General features: G+C 40.7%; 1 protein-coding gene across 1 annotated transcript in view; it reads left to right on the top strand.

The window, feature by feature from the left end:
* Taf1 (TATA-box binding protein associated factor 1) overlaps nucleotides 1-18,066 on the top strand; it is an 818,869-nt gene that overhangs the window by 187,434 nt on the left and 613,369 nt on the right. The window contains exon 10 of the mRNA XM_090374096.1: nucleotides 8,771-8,880. Within this exon, the coding sequence (XP_090230222.1) occupies nucleotides 8,771-8,880 (110 nt within the window). The remainder of the gene's footprint in view (nucleotides 1-8,770; nucleotides 8,881-18,066) is intronic.

The following is an 18,066-nucleotide window of genomic DNA, read 5'->3' on the forward strand; positions in this document are numbered from 1 at the left end:
CAAATTCCAGTCAATATCTGGGAAATTAAAATCTCCCATTATAAGACTCTCTGATTTACTGGCCCACTCTATTTCCCTGTACAGTTCCTTATTATACTCATCAGAGTCATTAGGCCTATAGCACACTCCTACTCTCAATTTTGATCTCCCAATGCTTATGTCACACCAAACTGACTCCACACTGCACTGTCCAGCGATGTCGACTGGCTTCACTCCCTTGGTTTTTATGTGTTTCTTAACTAATAGCATAACCCCTCCCCCATTCCTATCCTGTCTATCCTTTCTGTAGACGTTGTACTCCCCAAATTGCAGTTCTGCATCCCTTATATCTGTGTGACACCACGTCTCTGATATCCCAACAATATCTGCCTTTGATGTTTTGAGCAATACCTCAAATTCATCAAATTTATTTACTAAACTCCTAGCATTGGTGTACACGCAAGTATACCTGCACCTGTTGCTATTCTTAGCTACCCTAACACAACCCATGTGTTTACTTGTACCGCAATGGCTCCCAGCAGTCTCTGAAATACCATGCATCTTGTTTTTCAGGCTTCTGCTCATTCTAATAGAAGCAGTGCAAGAATCTCTTTCACCTCTGCCAGTGGCTACTGTCAATCTATTGGTCTTTGTCTCCCCCCAAGCTAGCAGTTTTCCGACCCACCTAACACTGCCTCGATAGCATCAGCAAATATTCTTGCACCCTTTCTATTTAAGTGTATCCCATCCCCGTAGAAGCAATCTCTCCTGTTAACAAGTACAGTCCAGGCTGAAAAAAATTCTACCCCTTGAGCCTTGCACAATCTTTCCAGGGCCGAATTGATCGACAAGGCTCTCATCATATACTCCCTCCTATCGTGTCTGGGCAGAATTGCAGACACTTTCAAATTCAACCCTAATTCTCGGCTTTTGTTCAACAGTGACGTGTACTTGTTAAGTAATTCTGCCGGTCTCCTACTCTTAATATTATTAGTGCCAACGTGTACAACTATATCACCTTTTGTGCCCTTAAAAGATGATATTCGCTCTACAACGTCATCAACCTTTGCCCCTGGCAGACATACCCTGGTCCTGTTCCACCTATCTTTTTTACAAAGCATGTTCCCCATTTCCCTGACAATAGAGTCACCAACAACTACTAGTTCCTTCGGGACCAGCGCATTCTGCCTTGGGGGTTGTCTCTGTGTCACGCGATGCCCAAGTGCAAGCTCTGGCATTGATGTGGGCAGCTGAGAGCTTGATGGGCCCCTCAATTTAGTTTCTTCGAGGGCATCCACCCTGTCCTTCAAGCTCTCATATAGGCCCACAAGAACGCCGAGTTGTTGCCTGATATCGATACACTCCTTGAATCGCGCACACACAAAGACATCCCCCTTGGCAGTATCATGTCCCGTACCCGATTGCTATTGATCTTGATCTCCCAATGCTTATGTCACACCAAACTGACTCAACACTGCACTGTCCAGCGATGTCGACTGGCTTCACTTCCTTGGTTTTTATGTGTTTCTTAACTAATAGCATAACCCCTCCCCCCTTCCTATCCTGTCTATCCTTTCTGTAGACATTGTTGCCTGATATCGATACACTCCTGTGTAATGATTACTGTGTAATCATGATTTACAGATATTCTCTGAGTCACGAGAGATCATGTATTTTGGAAACTAAACTGCATCTAAAGTCTTTGTAGTGAGGGCATGTATAAACCATATGATCCCAGTCATCTTCCTGGCCACAGGAGCGGGTGGCGGTCCTCCTCAATACCCATTAGGGTCAACTTCTGTTTGTTAGATCCATGCCTGGTAATAAGATATGTATCATGGAGACCAGACTTAACAACCCTGAGAGTGTGGTGGTACTAAAACTGTAGTACTGCATGTGTTTTGCCAAGAGCCGTAGTTGATAATGTAGGGTAACTCACTAATATGAGACTCCAACTGTAATTCTAAAACAAGAGCCAATCGACAAATTTTAATGTGATTGGGTATTTTCGTTTTCGTAACATTTTACATGTTACAAAATGGGCAATATATGGATTTTACATATTACAAAATGGGCAATATATGGATTTTACATGTTACAAAATGGGCAATATATGGATTACAAATGATTACTGTGTAATCATTTGTAATCCATACATTACCCTAATCAAAATCTCATCACTCTGCTCCCCCTGGGCTGTATGTGTAAAGTTTATCAGCCCCCGCTGTCTTGTTTCATGCTGTCCCTTGTTTTTGCAGACCTGGCAAGGACATCACCTGAGCATTCAACTATCTCCAAGCATTGAATAATATCCTACCAAATGAGAAAGTAATTGTTGGATAACTGCTTGGACACCCACAACAGCCAACACCTGGAGAAATACCTAGCAACCTCCTCTACAGGATACAGAATCTTCCAAGCAACCTACTCCACACCTTTGGGAATCAGCGATTGATTTCACCCTTGCAACTTGATCACTCTCGGAGAAACTAGCAAGCTAGTGTGTCAACAAAGGACCACTTCGGATTACAGAGTGATCACCTTTAACGTCACAAAGTCCATCAACGCAACTCCACCAATCTGATGACATGAGAATTGATACGCCATTGACAAGGCCGACTGGAACCACTTTGTCGATGCTTTTCGAACAAAGCTTCAAGCTCCTTACCTCCCAACAATTCTGGCCAATGCAGACACAGATCAAGGTCAAAGACACCTCACATATATTATCACCAGAGCTTCTAACCAAGCCATCAAGGATAAAAAAAACTTTTGTCAGGAGTGGTCCCATGCTGGTCTCCGGAGCTGGCCCAGTTGTGTAGAGAAGTACACTCTGCACAAGGAAAACGTTTCAGAGGCCCAGGGCTTCCTGGCCAGCTGCTGAAGTTGAAGCTCTCAGAAATGTTTATAGAACATTAAGGAACCAATATACAACCCTCATCTGGGCTAGGAAAAGAACATCATGGGAGAATCTGGTCACTGAAGCAGGAAACACCCTTGGGGAGTGGTATATTGGATCACTACAAATAAATTCTCCAGAGGTGAAGTCATTAACTCTACTATAACCCCACAAGGAATTATGACAATCACCTGGAATCAATCAATAACCAATATATTGGACACCTTCTTTCCTGAAGTGAACCAACCACCATCCGTCCTAATCCCAAATTGCAATAATCCAAAAGAACAAGGAGTATAGTACCGCACAAGAACAACAGTCCTTTACCGCTGATGAACTGCAGCAGGCCCTGGCTAAAATGAAGGAGAGAAATTGTCCAGGTCCGGATCTTCTGGAAACTGAAATTGTCGAAAAAGCTGTACAAACAAATAAGCCCATTTTCCTGGAATTATTTAATAAATGCCTTGGCACGGGTGAATGTGAAATTTATTCTCAAGAATCCAGTGAAACCTCTGGAACAATCCATTGTTCTAGAGAACAACTCATATAGACCCATTGGGGAAACTCCTGTTACTGCAAATCAAACAGCACTCTGAAAATGCTAACCTTCACTCTGACAACCAATTCAGATTCCGCCCTGGAGACAGTGCACCAAAGACATCCTACATAAAATCACCACAGCATCCACAACTACTGATGACAAATACTACCTGGCAATCGTGGTCAACTTTGCTCGGACCTTTGATATGCTCTGGCAGCTGAGCATCCTCTGACGCCTTCGACAAACTCAAATAATGGGAAACTTGTACAAACTTGCATTAAGGAGTACCTTACCAACAGGGAAATCTGCATAACCACCATGTACAGTAGCATCTCTTGTCCTGTTCACAGAGGATGTCCACAGGGCTCTGTCTTGGGTCCCTTCCTCTGGAACATCGTCCTGGTCGAACTGCTCACAGTGAACTTAGGTGACATTGCTACTTATGCTTTTGCAGACAATCTTATCCTCACGCTAACTGCAAAAACTCCAGAGCATCCCTCGAGGCCAAGGCAAACTATGCCCAAAGAATACTCCAGGATTGGGCCATTCTCCACAAGTTACAGCTCTCCCCCTCAAAAATCAAATCAAGGGAACCTACAGACCACTGGACCTTCACAGATCAAGCTAGCAGGTTGAACAATCATTCTGGTCATGGAACTTAAATACTTAGGAATTATGTTAGACAGTAAACTGTCCTTTTATGCACACCTAGTATTTCTACATTCAAAAATCCACACCTACATGGCCATGACTGCACATGTGAGTAGGAGCGACACACCCTCTCTCTCTCTCCTCTCTATAAGTCTGTGTTCCTGCCTATAATCACTTATGGTGCTGGAGTAATGTTTACCAGAGTCACCACCACCATTAGGTATATTCAAAAACTTGAACCCATCCAGTGTTGCATGTTACTCATGATGATAAGGGCCTGCCGCACAGTCAACACTCCTGCTCTCCAGGTTTTGGCCGGGGGTCCTGCCTTTAGACCTGGAGGTGATCTTTGGAATACACTATTGCTTATCAAGAGTAATTCTGGCAAACATCCTTAACCATATGATCAATCACACAAAAAAGATTTGTACGGAAAAGCGAACCTTCTTCTCTATATTGATTCAAACTTGCCAGCAGAGATGGACAGACACAAGCAAAGGACTGATCAAAAAGAAATTTATTCCTTGGGTAATATAGGAAATTTATTCCAATAAAAAACTACTTTTTTTGAAAGCAAGAGCCGATCTGTCATTTTAAGCACTATTTCTGTGTTTAGCACCCCAAAATCTATAAAGTTACTGTCATGTCCACAATGTATGACCCACAATTTGTTGTTCAGTGTTATTACTGTCTACAGAGTTTCGTTCTTAGCTTGGACAATCTTGTAATGCAGGTTGTTGTTGTTGTTGTTTGGTTTTTAGGAGCATTAGCAACTAAGGCCATATTGCTCTGGGGATATGCGGTGGTCATTCCCTGACCCTTCCACATCTTCTGTATTTGGTGGTCACTGGCTTGAACCCCGGTCTAATCAAGAAGCGTGTGCTATGCACTGCTGCTCCTGCTCACCAAGCTACGGAGGTGCCTTGTGTAATGCAGGGGATATCCACTGACTTTGCTTACTGTGCATATATGGATCCTCTACTAGTATTATATCAGTGCTATCTTCATCTTTTTAGCCGAATTTGGTCAGTCATGGCTTTAGCCCTCTGTGCATTTATTTGAATAAACTTTAGTACTCTAGTATTGCATAATCTGCTTTTTGATGCTGCTTCCGTCTTGCTTTCAAATATACTCAGAATTTGTTATTCCTAATGGAGTGGTTGGGATCCATTTGGCTGCCTTACAGTTGGCACAGATGGGGTTTTAGGATTTATTTAGACAGGTTTTGTAATTGTGTTCCTGCTGGGTGCAGTGGCCACAATTTGACTCAGTCTGCATGCAGGTATGGGTGGTGTGTCCAAACTTACATCAGCAGAAGCATTTAGGGATTGCAATGTGCCTCAGAAATGATGACTGTTCCATCCAATGAAGATGCTGTCTTGGTTTTTTCAGGGACTGCCAGCCTTGGGATGAGATCAACGACCCAGTTGCAATAGTGTTCTGACTTGGCTTTTGTTTTATATTTTGGTTTCATATTTTGATCTCCATTCGGTTTGTTCAGTGCTTGCAGATTTTTTTGAAACAGTTCCTTTATTAGTTGGGTTGGCTTGAGGTTGTGTGATCCACATTGAAGATCAGGACAGAGGACCTTTCTTCTGTGGGGTCTCAGCAGTGAGTCAGAGCATTGTGATGGTCATGTTGTCTAAGATGATTTGGGCCTCTTCTTTCGTGGCCATCTCAATTATGATTCCCAGATTCCTCGTTTTCCGAAGGGACTTTATTTTAGTTAACTTAAGCTCTGTCTGTAGCCAGGTTTTGGATAATAGTTGTTTTACTAGATACAATATTGGACTCCACTAGATACTTCACTAGATACAATATTGGACTCCTCTCTGGGTTTTATGAGGACCAAATGTGGGGCCAATATGAGTGTTTTCTTCTTGGTGGTTGCCATGTTAGTGTTTTCCACGGGGGGAGGCTTCCTCATCATATACCCCAGGGGCTCACATATGGTGAGTATAGGCTTGGCTTGAGATTGTATGATCCACAATGAAGATCAGGACAGAGGACCTTTCTTCTGTGGGGGTCTCAGCAGTGAGTCAGAGCATTGTGATGGCCATGTTGTCTAAGATGATTTGGGCCTCTTCTTTCGTGGCCATCTCAATTATGATTCCTAGATTCCTCGTTTTCCGAAGGGACTTTATTTTAGTTAACTTAAGCTCTGTAGCCAGGTTTTGGATAACAGTTGTTTTACTACTTCACTAGATGCAATATTGTACTCCTCTCCGGGTTTTATGAGAACCAAATGTGGTGCCTATATGAGTGTTTTCTTCTTGGTGGTTGCCACGTTAGTGTTTTCCACGGAAGTAGGCTTCCTCAGTGTATACTCCAGGGGCTCACATATGATGAGTATGGGCTTGGCACACCCAGGGGTCCTGAGCTGGATATCATTATTCTTCTCTTCTGGGTGATTCCCTTCTGCTTTTGACTCTCTCTCTCTCTCTCTCTCTCTCTCTCTCTCTCTCTCTCTCTCTCTCTCTCAGGGTAACTCGGGAATTTTTTTTGGCTGGTGCAGCATAAGCCTCAGGCTTCCTTGCACCATATAGCTAATAAAAAAAATAATAATAATAGCATCAGCATAGGATTGGGGATGCTGTGGCATTTGATTTCCCTGTCTGTCTTGAAGTACTTCCAATTTTGTTTTAGTACGTGCACAATTGACATATAGGCTGAGGAGAATGTGCTTCATCTTGGACCACACCTGTATTATGTTGTTTCGCAGCTGAGGTGATTCAATTTGTTTGTTTAGCCATTATGATCTCTATCTCCCAATGAAGGGAAAGAATCTGTTTGGTTACAAGGCTTTGTGGAAGTTGTATGATGTTCGGCTGGACAGCATCATGTAGTGATTCTCTAACCTCTTGTATGTCTCCATTGTTGTCATCTTTGGGTTTTGCAGGTTTCTTCCTCTTTTTGCATGTTGTGACTGGTTGAGAGACTTCAGTGCAGTCAGGCTTAGCTTGTTGTGAGTTGTATCTCGATCTAGGGACAGCTACAGACAATTGCTGGTCAGAAATATCAGTTATATCAGTGGCAGAGTCCAACATGGTTAGTAGTTCTAGAGGATTCCATGTTTTTGGAGCTTCTGACAATTGAGTTGGGATCTACGCAGTGCTGTAGAGCTCCATGAGACAAGAACAATGGTTTATTGCACACAACTTAGGATAAGGGCACGACAGATCAGAGAATCTTGTGGAAAGTTAAATTAATGTAAGAAAGAAAAGTTTTTAGCTTTCTTCTGGGCCAATTGGTCAATTTTATCGATTGCTGTGGCTCCTGAGGCTTGGAAATATAACGTAGGGCTAGGGGTAGCAGTGAGAAAGTGCTTAGTAGCAGGACGAGAACAATAGTCTACGTGGATGAGTAATTGCCTTTAGGCAATCATACAGACCAACAGTCAGTATTGTTTGTCTTTGTCTGATAGTAGATGGTAAGAAAAGTGATTCAATGAGTATTGCTGTGTACAAAAGTTATACTAAAATTTAAATTAAATGTACTTAACTCAGGGGTCTTGAATCCATTATCATTTTGCCAGCCTCTCCAGACTTTGGACAACTGCTGTGATGTATCAACAGGTTGGCAGGTTGTTCCAGTAAACCACTGTTTTAGACAGTGAAATACAGAGAGCAAAAATCACACAATTAACTAGACTGGCCCTCTAGTGGGGGACCCCAGATTAGTTGCATAATGAAATATGAATATCTGAAATGACTACGTGAATTATTTAATAAATAAATGAATTATATTATTGGACCTGCTGAGACTGCAGTTAAGTAATGCAGGCCAACTGACTCTGCATGCTGCTTCTTACTATACTAAATCACAGTCAAGTGTGACTGAATATGACATTTGCAAAAAATATTTTGAAAGATAGAAATTGATCAAAGTTATGCTCTGTGTCATACCACACTTACGCTCAATGCATAGCATCAAAGAACAGTAATTTCAAAAAATTATTTGGTGTTTGATATGTTCCACTTTAAGTGAAAACATGTCCGTAATAATAGCACCACTTTATAGTAATGAAATCACTTGCTACAAATTATTATACATCATTTGAAAAAATTAAAAAGAGAAGATATTGACATGAAATTTATGAATCTCCAAAGAAATGTACTTGTTATTGAAGTTCTTGAAATTACTTCTTGATTTTTTAGTTTGTTGTAGCTTTTAACCTTGGCCATTATCAGTGAATGACTGATTATTACAATGATATTTTTTGTTTGTACTGTGGGAAGCCCTTAAACATGTGATATGCAAAATTTTACTTCTTATGGTACTTTAAAGAACATTAGCTAATGTAGCATAATGTAGCTAAAGATAATAGGTATAAAAATTTTATTTCCATTTCTTGTAGTTAATTGAATATTTCAGATTGTTTTTATTGCCATTCCATTGAGCATTGACAATATGAATATTCCTTTGAGATCCATGTATTTGATTTCATACAGTAATAGCTTATCTTTTAATCTTTTATAATCACATTTAGCAATATACTTAAAATGAATTGTGTTAAAGAAAACTATTTTACTATAAACAGTTTAGTTGGTGCTTTGATATAATTGTTTCTCTCTCGTTGATGTAGATTTTTTGAAACTTTGCTACTATCTTGAATAGTATATGAATATTACAGAATTCAAATATATGCATTTTCATGGAATTATATATATAGTATGTTTTGTTCTATTTAAATTATTTAGAATCGGAAATTCTAGAAGAGAAAGATGACACATGGTATTCTATTTTTCCTGTTGAAAATGAGGAATTGGTATATGGTTGCTGGGAAGATGATGTAATTTGGGATGCACAAGTATGATAAGTTTTCATATCTTTCATATTTTCATAAAAACTCCTTAAAGCTACATTTACAAGTGGATACATGTATGAGAACTTGTATTGCCACAAATTATGTAACTTTTGTAAATGTACAAGTTCTTTTACCTGTTTACAAGTGTAGTTACAAACCTCTGGCTTAAATGGTATATGCAAGCTAAGTTGATAAACTTTGTCAAGCCCTTAAAAATTCCATGGTGTGACTGTAGTATAATTGCATTCCTGTCTAAATGGTCCTGCATTACTTCTTTAGCCAATCACTCCATTACTTTCTCTGGAACTGAAGTCAAGTTAACTGATCTGTAATTAGTCATGCCACCTTTCGATTCTCCCTCGGCAAACTGGGGATACATATGCACATCTCCAGTCCATACGGACCTCACCTGAATTCAAGGATGCCTTGTATAATTCTTGTTAAAGGTTTACCTCTTTTACTGCCTTTCTTAATATAATCGGAAAGATCCCAATTTTTATGTGCCTTTTTTGCAATGTGACTGAGTTAATCGGTCTCAGTTGAGGGTAGCATGATTTTATATCTCAGAAATTCTGGTTTTTTGTCCAGCAAACAGAAAGTTGACCATAGAACACATGCAGTTTACAGACAAGATACATATACACAAAGCAATATGGCCTTAATTGTTGTTGTTGTAGGGTTTTAGGAGCTGATGCTCCTAAAACCCAACAACAACAACATCTACTTTACTTTCAGTTGTCACAAAATCATCTAACTCTCTTTTAGAATTTGATGACTTCTGGCATTCCTGCCCGTAAAAAATTTCCCATGTGCAAATGTAGGTGTAGAATACCTATTCACTTTGTTAGCAACCCGAGCAGGCTTCTCAGCAGTTAAATCATTCATATCTGTTGGACCAGTGTGATTCATCCTCCGAGTTTACTTAAGTAAAGAAGTCTTGTTGCTTTCTTTGCTAGAGACATCTCATAATCTGCCTTAGCCAGATTAACCTTCATGACACGATTGCAGATACTTTATATGCACTGTAGGCTTCTGTTTCACCTGATAATTTATTGTTTGGATATAATGCGGGTGTTGTGTTATATTGAAGTTGCACTGCATGTATTAATACACATTGAAATACCCAATGCTGTAAAAAGTATTGATATTTGAGGGATAAAATTTTGAATCCCCATAATGAGGTTCTAGTATAATTTCATTATGAGGGGTGCTCATTTAATTTGCGGACTGATGCAAGATTTTATGTTTACCGCAAAAACTTTCCATAACTGCCACTAGAAGTGCTCTCTCCTGATTGCTACTGAGCAGACTCTATACTGGTATGCTCGACTAGTACTGGCATGTGTGCATGCCAGTACTAGTCGAGCTAGTGTTGCACAAAGTGAGTTTTTTAGCTGCATGTCACTGACGATGGTTTGAAGCAAGTATGTCAGAAATAAGAACACCTGAAAATGCTGCAAATCTGTGCCCACTAGATTCCATACACTTCTTAAATCAAATAGTGACTTGTGATGAAACTTGGATTTTTCACTATAATCCAGATACAAAACAATAGTTGAGTGAGAGGAAGCATTCTGATTCACCAAGACCTAAGGAATTTCGACCTTCTCATTTGACTGACAAACAAATGGTTCTTGTGTTTTTTGATATAAAAGGCATTCCTGTTACACATTTTGTGACTCGTGGAACAACTATGAATAAGGAAACATACTCTGACATTCTCAGAGTCAAAGTTCGCTGCACTATTTGTGAAAAATGTCAAGAACTTTTCAGTCTGAAGTGGTTTTTCCATCAAGACAATGCCAGGTCCCATACAGCTAATATTGTGCAGCCAGTGATCACTGGGTGACTCCGTAGCCAGGTGGGCAGGAACAGCAGTGCATAGCACACGCTTCTTGATTAGACCGGGGTTCGAGCCCATGACTATCAAATACGGAGGATGCAGAAAGGTCAGGGAATGATCACCGAATATCCCCAGAGCAATATGGCCTTAGTTGCTAATGCTCCTAAAAAAAAAAAAAAAAAGTGTTCACTGCCATAGGTGCCAAGGTTCTGACACATCCAATTTATTCACTAGACTTAGTCCCGTGTGATTTCTTCCAGTTTCCACGTCTGAAAGGCTAGCGTTTTGCATCCGACAACTATGCTCCCAGAGCCACAACGGAAGCACTTTGCAGTCTTTCGAAAAATGCCTTGCAAGAAGCATTTAATGTGTGGGTATGTGATGGTGGTGAAAGCATGTTAAAGTTCAAGGGCAAGTATTTAGAGAAGGAGAAATCCAAAGAAGATTCAGATGATGGTGATGACAATTAAGATAAGATCTCGCACAAGTCCGCAAATTAAATGATCACCCCTCGTACATTAACTTTGCTTATATAGGTTCTATTATCTTTTATTATATACTTTTTAACACTTATCTACACTTACTTTTAGGATTTTATTTGTACTGTATTTATTTTTATTTGTTATTTCTGCTGTTTAATTGGTCGATTTGATTACAGTGGTTTTAAAATTTGTATTTGCTGACACATTTTAGATAAAGTATATCTTAATATAAGATTTCTAATTATTTATTTTGCATGTGTTGTAAATTCCCTTTCTAAGGACCTGATATCCAGAAAGCCTCTGATCCCAAGCTTTCTGCATAAAGGTACATAAGGTACTGTGTATATACAAACAGAAATTCATTTTAAAAGGGATACGTATGCTATTTGTATTAAGCTACCAATAGTAGTAGTGGCATGTGATGGAAGAAAGCAAGTGTATGAGCTTATGCAGCATCAGCCAAAAAAAAATCACACCATACCCTCCAAATGCCTGTCCAGTTTCTCCTTAAATTTATTTAACCTATCAACTTCCACAACAACAGATGGAAGTTTGTTACAGCAATTAACCACCTGCTGGCTAAAGGCAAATTTCCGCACATCTATTCTACATCTGTCTTTTCTTAATTTGAATTTATGCCCCCTTAGGTTCGTAATCTGAACAAGTGGAACAATCCCATCAGAATTCAGCGTGCCCAACCCATTCAAGGCCTTATACACCTCAATCAGATCACCGCGCAGGTGCCTAGACTCCAGCCACTGCAGTTTGCAGAACTTAAGCAAGCCTCTCTTGGTAAGAGGATACCTTCATTCCCCTCACCAATCTTGTTGCCCTTCTCTGTACACACTCAAGCAAATCTACATCCTTCCTAAAATGAGGCCTTCAGACCTGTACGCAGTACTCAAAGCATGGCCTGATCATTGCCTTGTATAACAGAATAATCACCTCCCTGTCCCTGCTAGCAAAATTCCTATATATCATTGACAAGACTCCACGACCTGCCCTGCCAGCCCATCTGCACTGCTCAGCAAACTTCATATTCGACTGCACAATTACCCTCAGGTCTCTTTCACTTTCCACTTCCCTGAGTGCAGTACCACACAGTTGGTATGTTTCTCTTCAGTTATTGCTACCCATACGCAGTACTTTGCCTTTTTCAATGTTAAACTTCAGTTGCCACTCCTCAGCCCATTTGCCCAACTTATCTAGATCCAGTTGCAGTAGCACAGTGTCATTACTGTCATTAACAACTCTACCAACCTTTGTATCATCTGCAAACTTCGATACTAATTCTGCTATACCTTCATCAGTATCATCGATGAATATACAAAACAACAGTGGACCCAACACCGAACCTGTGGGACTCCACTAATAACATTAGTCCACGAAGAGCAGCACCCATTAATTACCGGTGCCTCCGTAGCCAGGTGGGAAGGAGCAGCGGTGTGTAGCACACGCTTCTTGATTAGACTGGGGTTGGAGGCCATCACCACCAAATACGGAGGATGTGGAAAGGTCGGGGAATGACCACCGCATATCCCGGAGCAATATGACCTTAGTTGCTAATGCTCCTAAAAACCAAATAACAACAACAACAACCATTGATTACCACCCTCTGTCTTCTCCCACTCAATCATCCTTTTATCCATTGTAGCAACTTACTCTTAATACCATTCTGCTCCAATTTGTACAATAGTCTTCCTTACGCAATAGTGTCAAAAGCTTTCCTGAAATCCAAAAATATGATATCAAAATTATTTTTTACATTCAGTTCCTTTGTAACCACATCATAATATCCTATGAAATTTGTGAGACAAGACTTTTCCTTAACAAACTCATGCTGTGTCTGAATTATTGCTGCAGTCTTGTCTAGATGATCCTGCAATGCATTTTTAACCATTATTTTACCCGGAAAAGAAGCTAAACTAACAGGTCTGTAATTACTCTGTGTCACCCTTCGATCCCCCTTTGTGAATTGAGGATACATTTACACATCTCCAGTCCGTGGGGACCTCCCCTGAGTCCAAGGATACTCTCATAATTATGGCATGTGGGGTGGATAGATCCCATCCACCCCACATGCCTTTCTTATGTTTAACTTCAACAATTTATCCTCCAATTTGCTCTTAGTTATTACAATTACAAAATCATTAAGCACCCTGCTACAATTTGATAACCTGCTGCCATTTTCAAATCTTAATAACTCCTCATGTGTGAATGTAGATGCAAAATACTCATTCAGTTTGTTTGGTATCTAAGCAGGATCATCAACAGTTGACCCATCGATATCAAGTGGACCAATCAGATTCATCCCCTTCCTTTTAGAGTTTATATAAGTAAAGAAATCCTTGCTGTTTTTCTTAGCATCCTTTGCCAAAGATTTCTCGTAATCTGCCTTCACCTGTCTAACCTCGTTTGTGACCTGATTACAGACTAGCTTATATCTGCCATAGGCTTTTGAGTCGCTTGATAATTTATATGCATCCCATGCATTTTTATTCTCTGTCACGAGTCTCATTAGTTCATTTGATAACCATTTATGCCTAAACCTTGAACAATATTTCTTAATAGGGATGAAACTTTTAGTAGCTTCCACGATTAATTCCTTGAATGCTCCCCACTTAGAATTTACTGTTGGTAACATTGTCAGTTGATTCCACTGTACAGAATTTAAAAACTGCCTGAGACCACTGTAATCACCTTTACGGAAGCAAAAACCCTTTCCTTTACCCCTGATGGTAATTATATCTTTAAATAATGATCATTAGTGTAATTGAGTGAGTGTGTTAGTGGATGATGTTATATAACTGCAGAAAGAGACAGTTTTTGCATTTCTGGTGTTCAGTTTGTCACAAGTCTGTGTTTGAAATCACATGCATCATTACCAATGAATGAATGAATGAATGTCATGTTGTACACCATCAAGCAACATGTTTCTTTGTTTTAACCTTAGTTGGAAACAAAGTCTTGTAGTGAATGCAAAAAAAATTGGTGAAAAATTCATTAACACTAATTGTCTGTGCAAAGCTTCAATTTTCAAGATAAATGAAGGAGTTTTGTGAGTGTGGATCAGTTGGAAATGTGGAACATGAACGGCATGTTTTTGAGTGTGAATCAGTTGGAAATGAGGAACATGAAAAATGCCGTATTCTTATACTTTTAGATGACATTAGATAAAAAAACATTGCAATCTCCAAAAAAATCTTAATGGACACTTAACATTCTAAAGGGTAAATAAAGCTCATTTTTCTGGAACACCTAAAATTTTTCCATAATAAATCAATAAATTCACAGTATGCATGAGCTTCAGTTTCAGGATAATGTTAAATGATTATTGTACTGTTGCTGGTTTTAAAGTTTACCATAACATTTTTCCCTACAGTTCCCATTTTTGCTTTACTTTCTGATTTATTTATACTTGACACACGCACACAATACAAACTCTATATACTGTGCTTCTTCATACCATGGTTTCTGATATATCTCAGGTCTGATCAGGTCCTCCAAAGCAAATTATGAAAAAAATTATTTTGTTCAAAGAAATAGAATTTCATATTAAAATGGGGAAAAGTGAATACTGTATGTGCTCTTATCTACTGTACATACTACTATGGTATTTCCAAGAGGGGAAATTAGCTAAAAATTGGCTGTATATGCACTTTGATATATAATGAAATATAATGAAATTGATTGTTCACTTGAAAAAATTCGTTAAACAGAAATTTCGTTATACAGAAATATGACCTTTTCAACAGTGAGAAGTACTGTAAGTGAACATTGAGAAATACTGTACAGCTAGGTCACAATTAATGCGAGTTCGAATAATGCAATATTCGGTTTCTGTGCGAATTGTGTAACGATACCTGGTCGCGTTTAATGCGAACCAAAATTCAATTAATGCTAGTGTATGAACAGTTACCATTAGGGTTTTAGATGCTACTACTTCAGTCTGCACTTGTTTATATTCATGTGTGCATGTGCTGCTGCCTCTCATAATATACCTTATTTTTTGTGATTTGTTTTAAGAAGTGCCCCTCAATGTGGGCACTTGTACGTGGTCAGGGGACCTCCCAGTGACGCTGCTGCACTTCCAGACTAGCATCACTGGGATCCAACGCCCACAGCCAAGGTTCCAGGCTTACATCAATGGAATCCGGCGTGTTTGCCGTGCACTGCGACCTGTGGAAATTCGGAAAGGGGGATCCTGGTGGTTGAGGGGGCCCAGCTTCAATACACCACTTTGGCCCCTGCTTCGACAAGACGGGAGGTCCTGGAAGGCCCGGCTAGGATCAATCGGCTAGTAGGCTCGCCTGCGAGGGTCAACCGTGTCAATACCATGCCCCTACCTTCATGGTCCGAGGGACAGGATTCAGGCTGGCGGTGGTGTGGGTATGGTGTCTGGGTAGCCCTGGCGTCCCACTCCCGAGCACATTTATTGCTGCTGGGTAGTGGGCGTCCCTTTGGGCTCCGTGGTGGGTGGGGAGCCCGGGCACTGAACCACTTCAAAACTTCATGAATCCTGATAAATATATTTCTTCAGGGGCCCCAACCCGGTCCCTATCTGAAAACAGAGACGGAGAGGTAGATAGCATTATTGCTACAAAGAGGCAGCGAACCGAACTACCATCAGGGCCTGTCCCAAGGTTCTTAATTATGCACTCCACGAATGAAACACCGATTGGTAAAATGTCACCCTTTTTTATACAAAAAGGGTTGGATGGGTTAGCAGGTTCACCCAAGTCAGAGGCTCCGTTCTGGGGACCTCTTGATTGAAACGAAAAATGACAGGCAGTCTGAACATCTACTCCGAGTAACATCAATCGGAGGAATACCCATAACAGTGACACCACACAGAACACTCAATTCATCGAGAGGTGTCATTTCGGAGTGGGACCTTCTCGACGTAACCGAGGAGGAAATCTGCTCCGAATTAAAACCACAGGGAGTTACTGCTGTCAAGAGAATAATTGCGCGAAGGAATGGAAAAATTGTTAAAACCAGGAGCGTTATCCTGACTTTTAATTCTCCTAAACCTCCTGACGAGATTAAAGCTGGATACATCAATTGTTCAGTGCGTCCATACGTTCTGAACCCTTTACGGTGTTTTAAATGCCAGAAGTATGGACATTCTCAAATGGCCTGCCGTGGAGTCCTTGCATGCGCTCGATGCGGTGCAAAGGACCACGAAACAACAGCATGTTCAGCCGCAAAACCCACCTGTATTAACTGTGAAGGCGAACACCCGGCCTACTCACGAGCATGCCAGAGGTGGAAAGAAGAAAAAGAAATTCAACGGCTGAAGGCAGAGCTAAATATATCATACCAGGAGGCAAGGAAATCGGTTAAACCCCTGAATATCAACAAACCTACCTACGCCCAGAAGGTAGCAGGGAGATGTTCTGTCGGAACTCAGACGGACATGACCATTCCTCCAAAGGAGTCCTTCACTCCCATCGCGCGTTATTTGAGAACTTAAGCGTTTGAGAACGCTTAAGTTCTCAAAAACCTGCACAGAAAAACCAATCAGCTGCCACTCCTATATCAGTACCTCCTAATGCTCCACAAGTAACAAAGGTAATTATAAAAGAAAAGAATAAGAAAGGGGAAGTCTCCCCTACTACTCAAGAAAACATGCATGTCGAGCAGAAGGAGGTACCCGAAGATTCAGTCTTGGAACTGTTTACGGAGGAAGAAATGGACATGGGAGCGTCCATTCTTTCCCAAAAAAGATAAACCCAGGACTGATAAAAGTAAGCCTTCAGCACCTCGGAAGCCGCCTGATGGACCCACCAAGCCAAAATAATGGCTAAATTCCTACAATGGAATTGTCGTGGATTCCAGCGAAATATTGATGACATCAAGGCCCTCCTGCAAAAGCACGAGCCAGTTTGCTTTTGCTTGCAGGAGACATATCTAAAGGCAAATGATGATCCCACCATGCACAACATCACAATTTTTCGAAAGGATAGAATTGCAGATGGCTCTGTACATGGGGGAGTGACTATCCTTGTGGGTAACCAGACCCCAGTGCAGCCCTTGTTAATTACAACTAGCATAGAAACTGTTGCAATTCGCCTTACGGTGGGATTTTTATTAACAGTCTGCTCTATCTATTTGCCACCTGGGACTGACATCTCCCAGGAAGACCTTGATGATCTTCTAACGCAGTTGCCTCCCCCTTTCTTACTTCTCGGGGATTTTAATGGACATAACACCCTGTGGGGTAGTGCTAACATCAATGGAGGGGGACGAGTCATAGAGCATATGCTAAATGACAATGACCTTTCCCTTCTAAATACTGGAACAAATACCTTTTTCCACATGCCTACCCGTACTTTTTCTGCCATTGATCTCTCTATCTGCTCCCCTTCTCTACTCCCTTCACTCACTTGGGAAGTGGAGGAGAATCCATACGGAAGTGATCACTTCCCTGTGATAACCTCGTTACACAGTGGGAGACCATGTCTTCCCTTCAGGTTACCACGATGGAAGATTGATCAGGCTGACTGAACTGCCTTCCAACATCAGGCAAATTTTGATCTTAGCACAGTCAGTCAAGGGCCTATCAGTGATGCAGTTAAGTACATCACAGAAAATATTGTCCAAGCAGCTGCGAATGCTGTTCCAAAAACATCTGCCCTGTTTCCACCATTTCCCAAACCTTGGTGGGATTCACAATGCACAGCAGCAAAAAAAGCTCAAAACAAAGCGTGGGGGATATTCCGCCGATATCCTACCACGACCAACCTTATAGCCTTTAAACGTGCATGAGCCAAAGCACGATATATCCGCCGTCAGAGTCAAAAGGAATCGTGGTTCCGTTTTACATCATCTATTAACCAGTCTACCAACTCTAAGGTAGTC

This window comes from Mastigoproctus giganteus, chromosome 5, assembly GCF_048544385.1.
Source record: "Mastigoproctus giganteus isolate SK-2022 chromosome 5, ASM4854438v1, whole genome shotgun sequence".
Classification (NCBI taxonomy): domain Eukaryota; kingdom Metazoa; phylum Arthropoda; class Arachnida; order Uropygi; family Thelyphonidae; genus Mastigoproctus; species Mastigoproctus giganteus.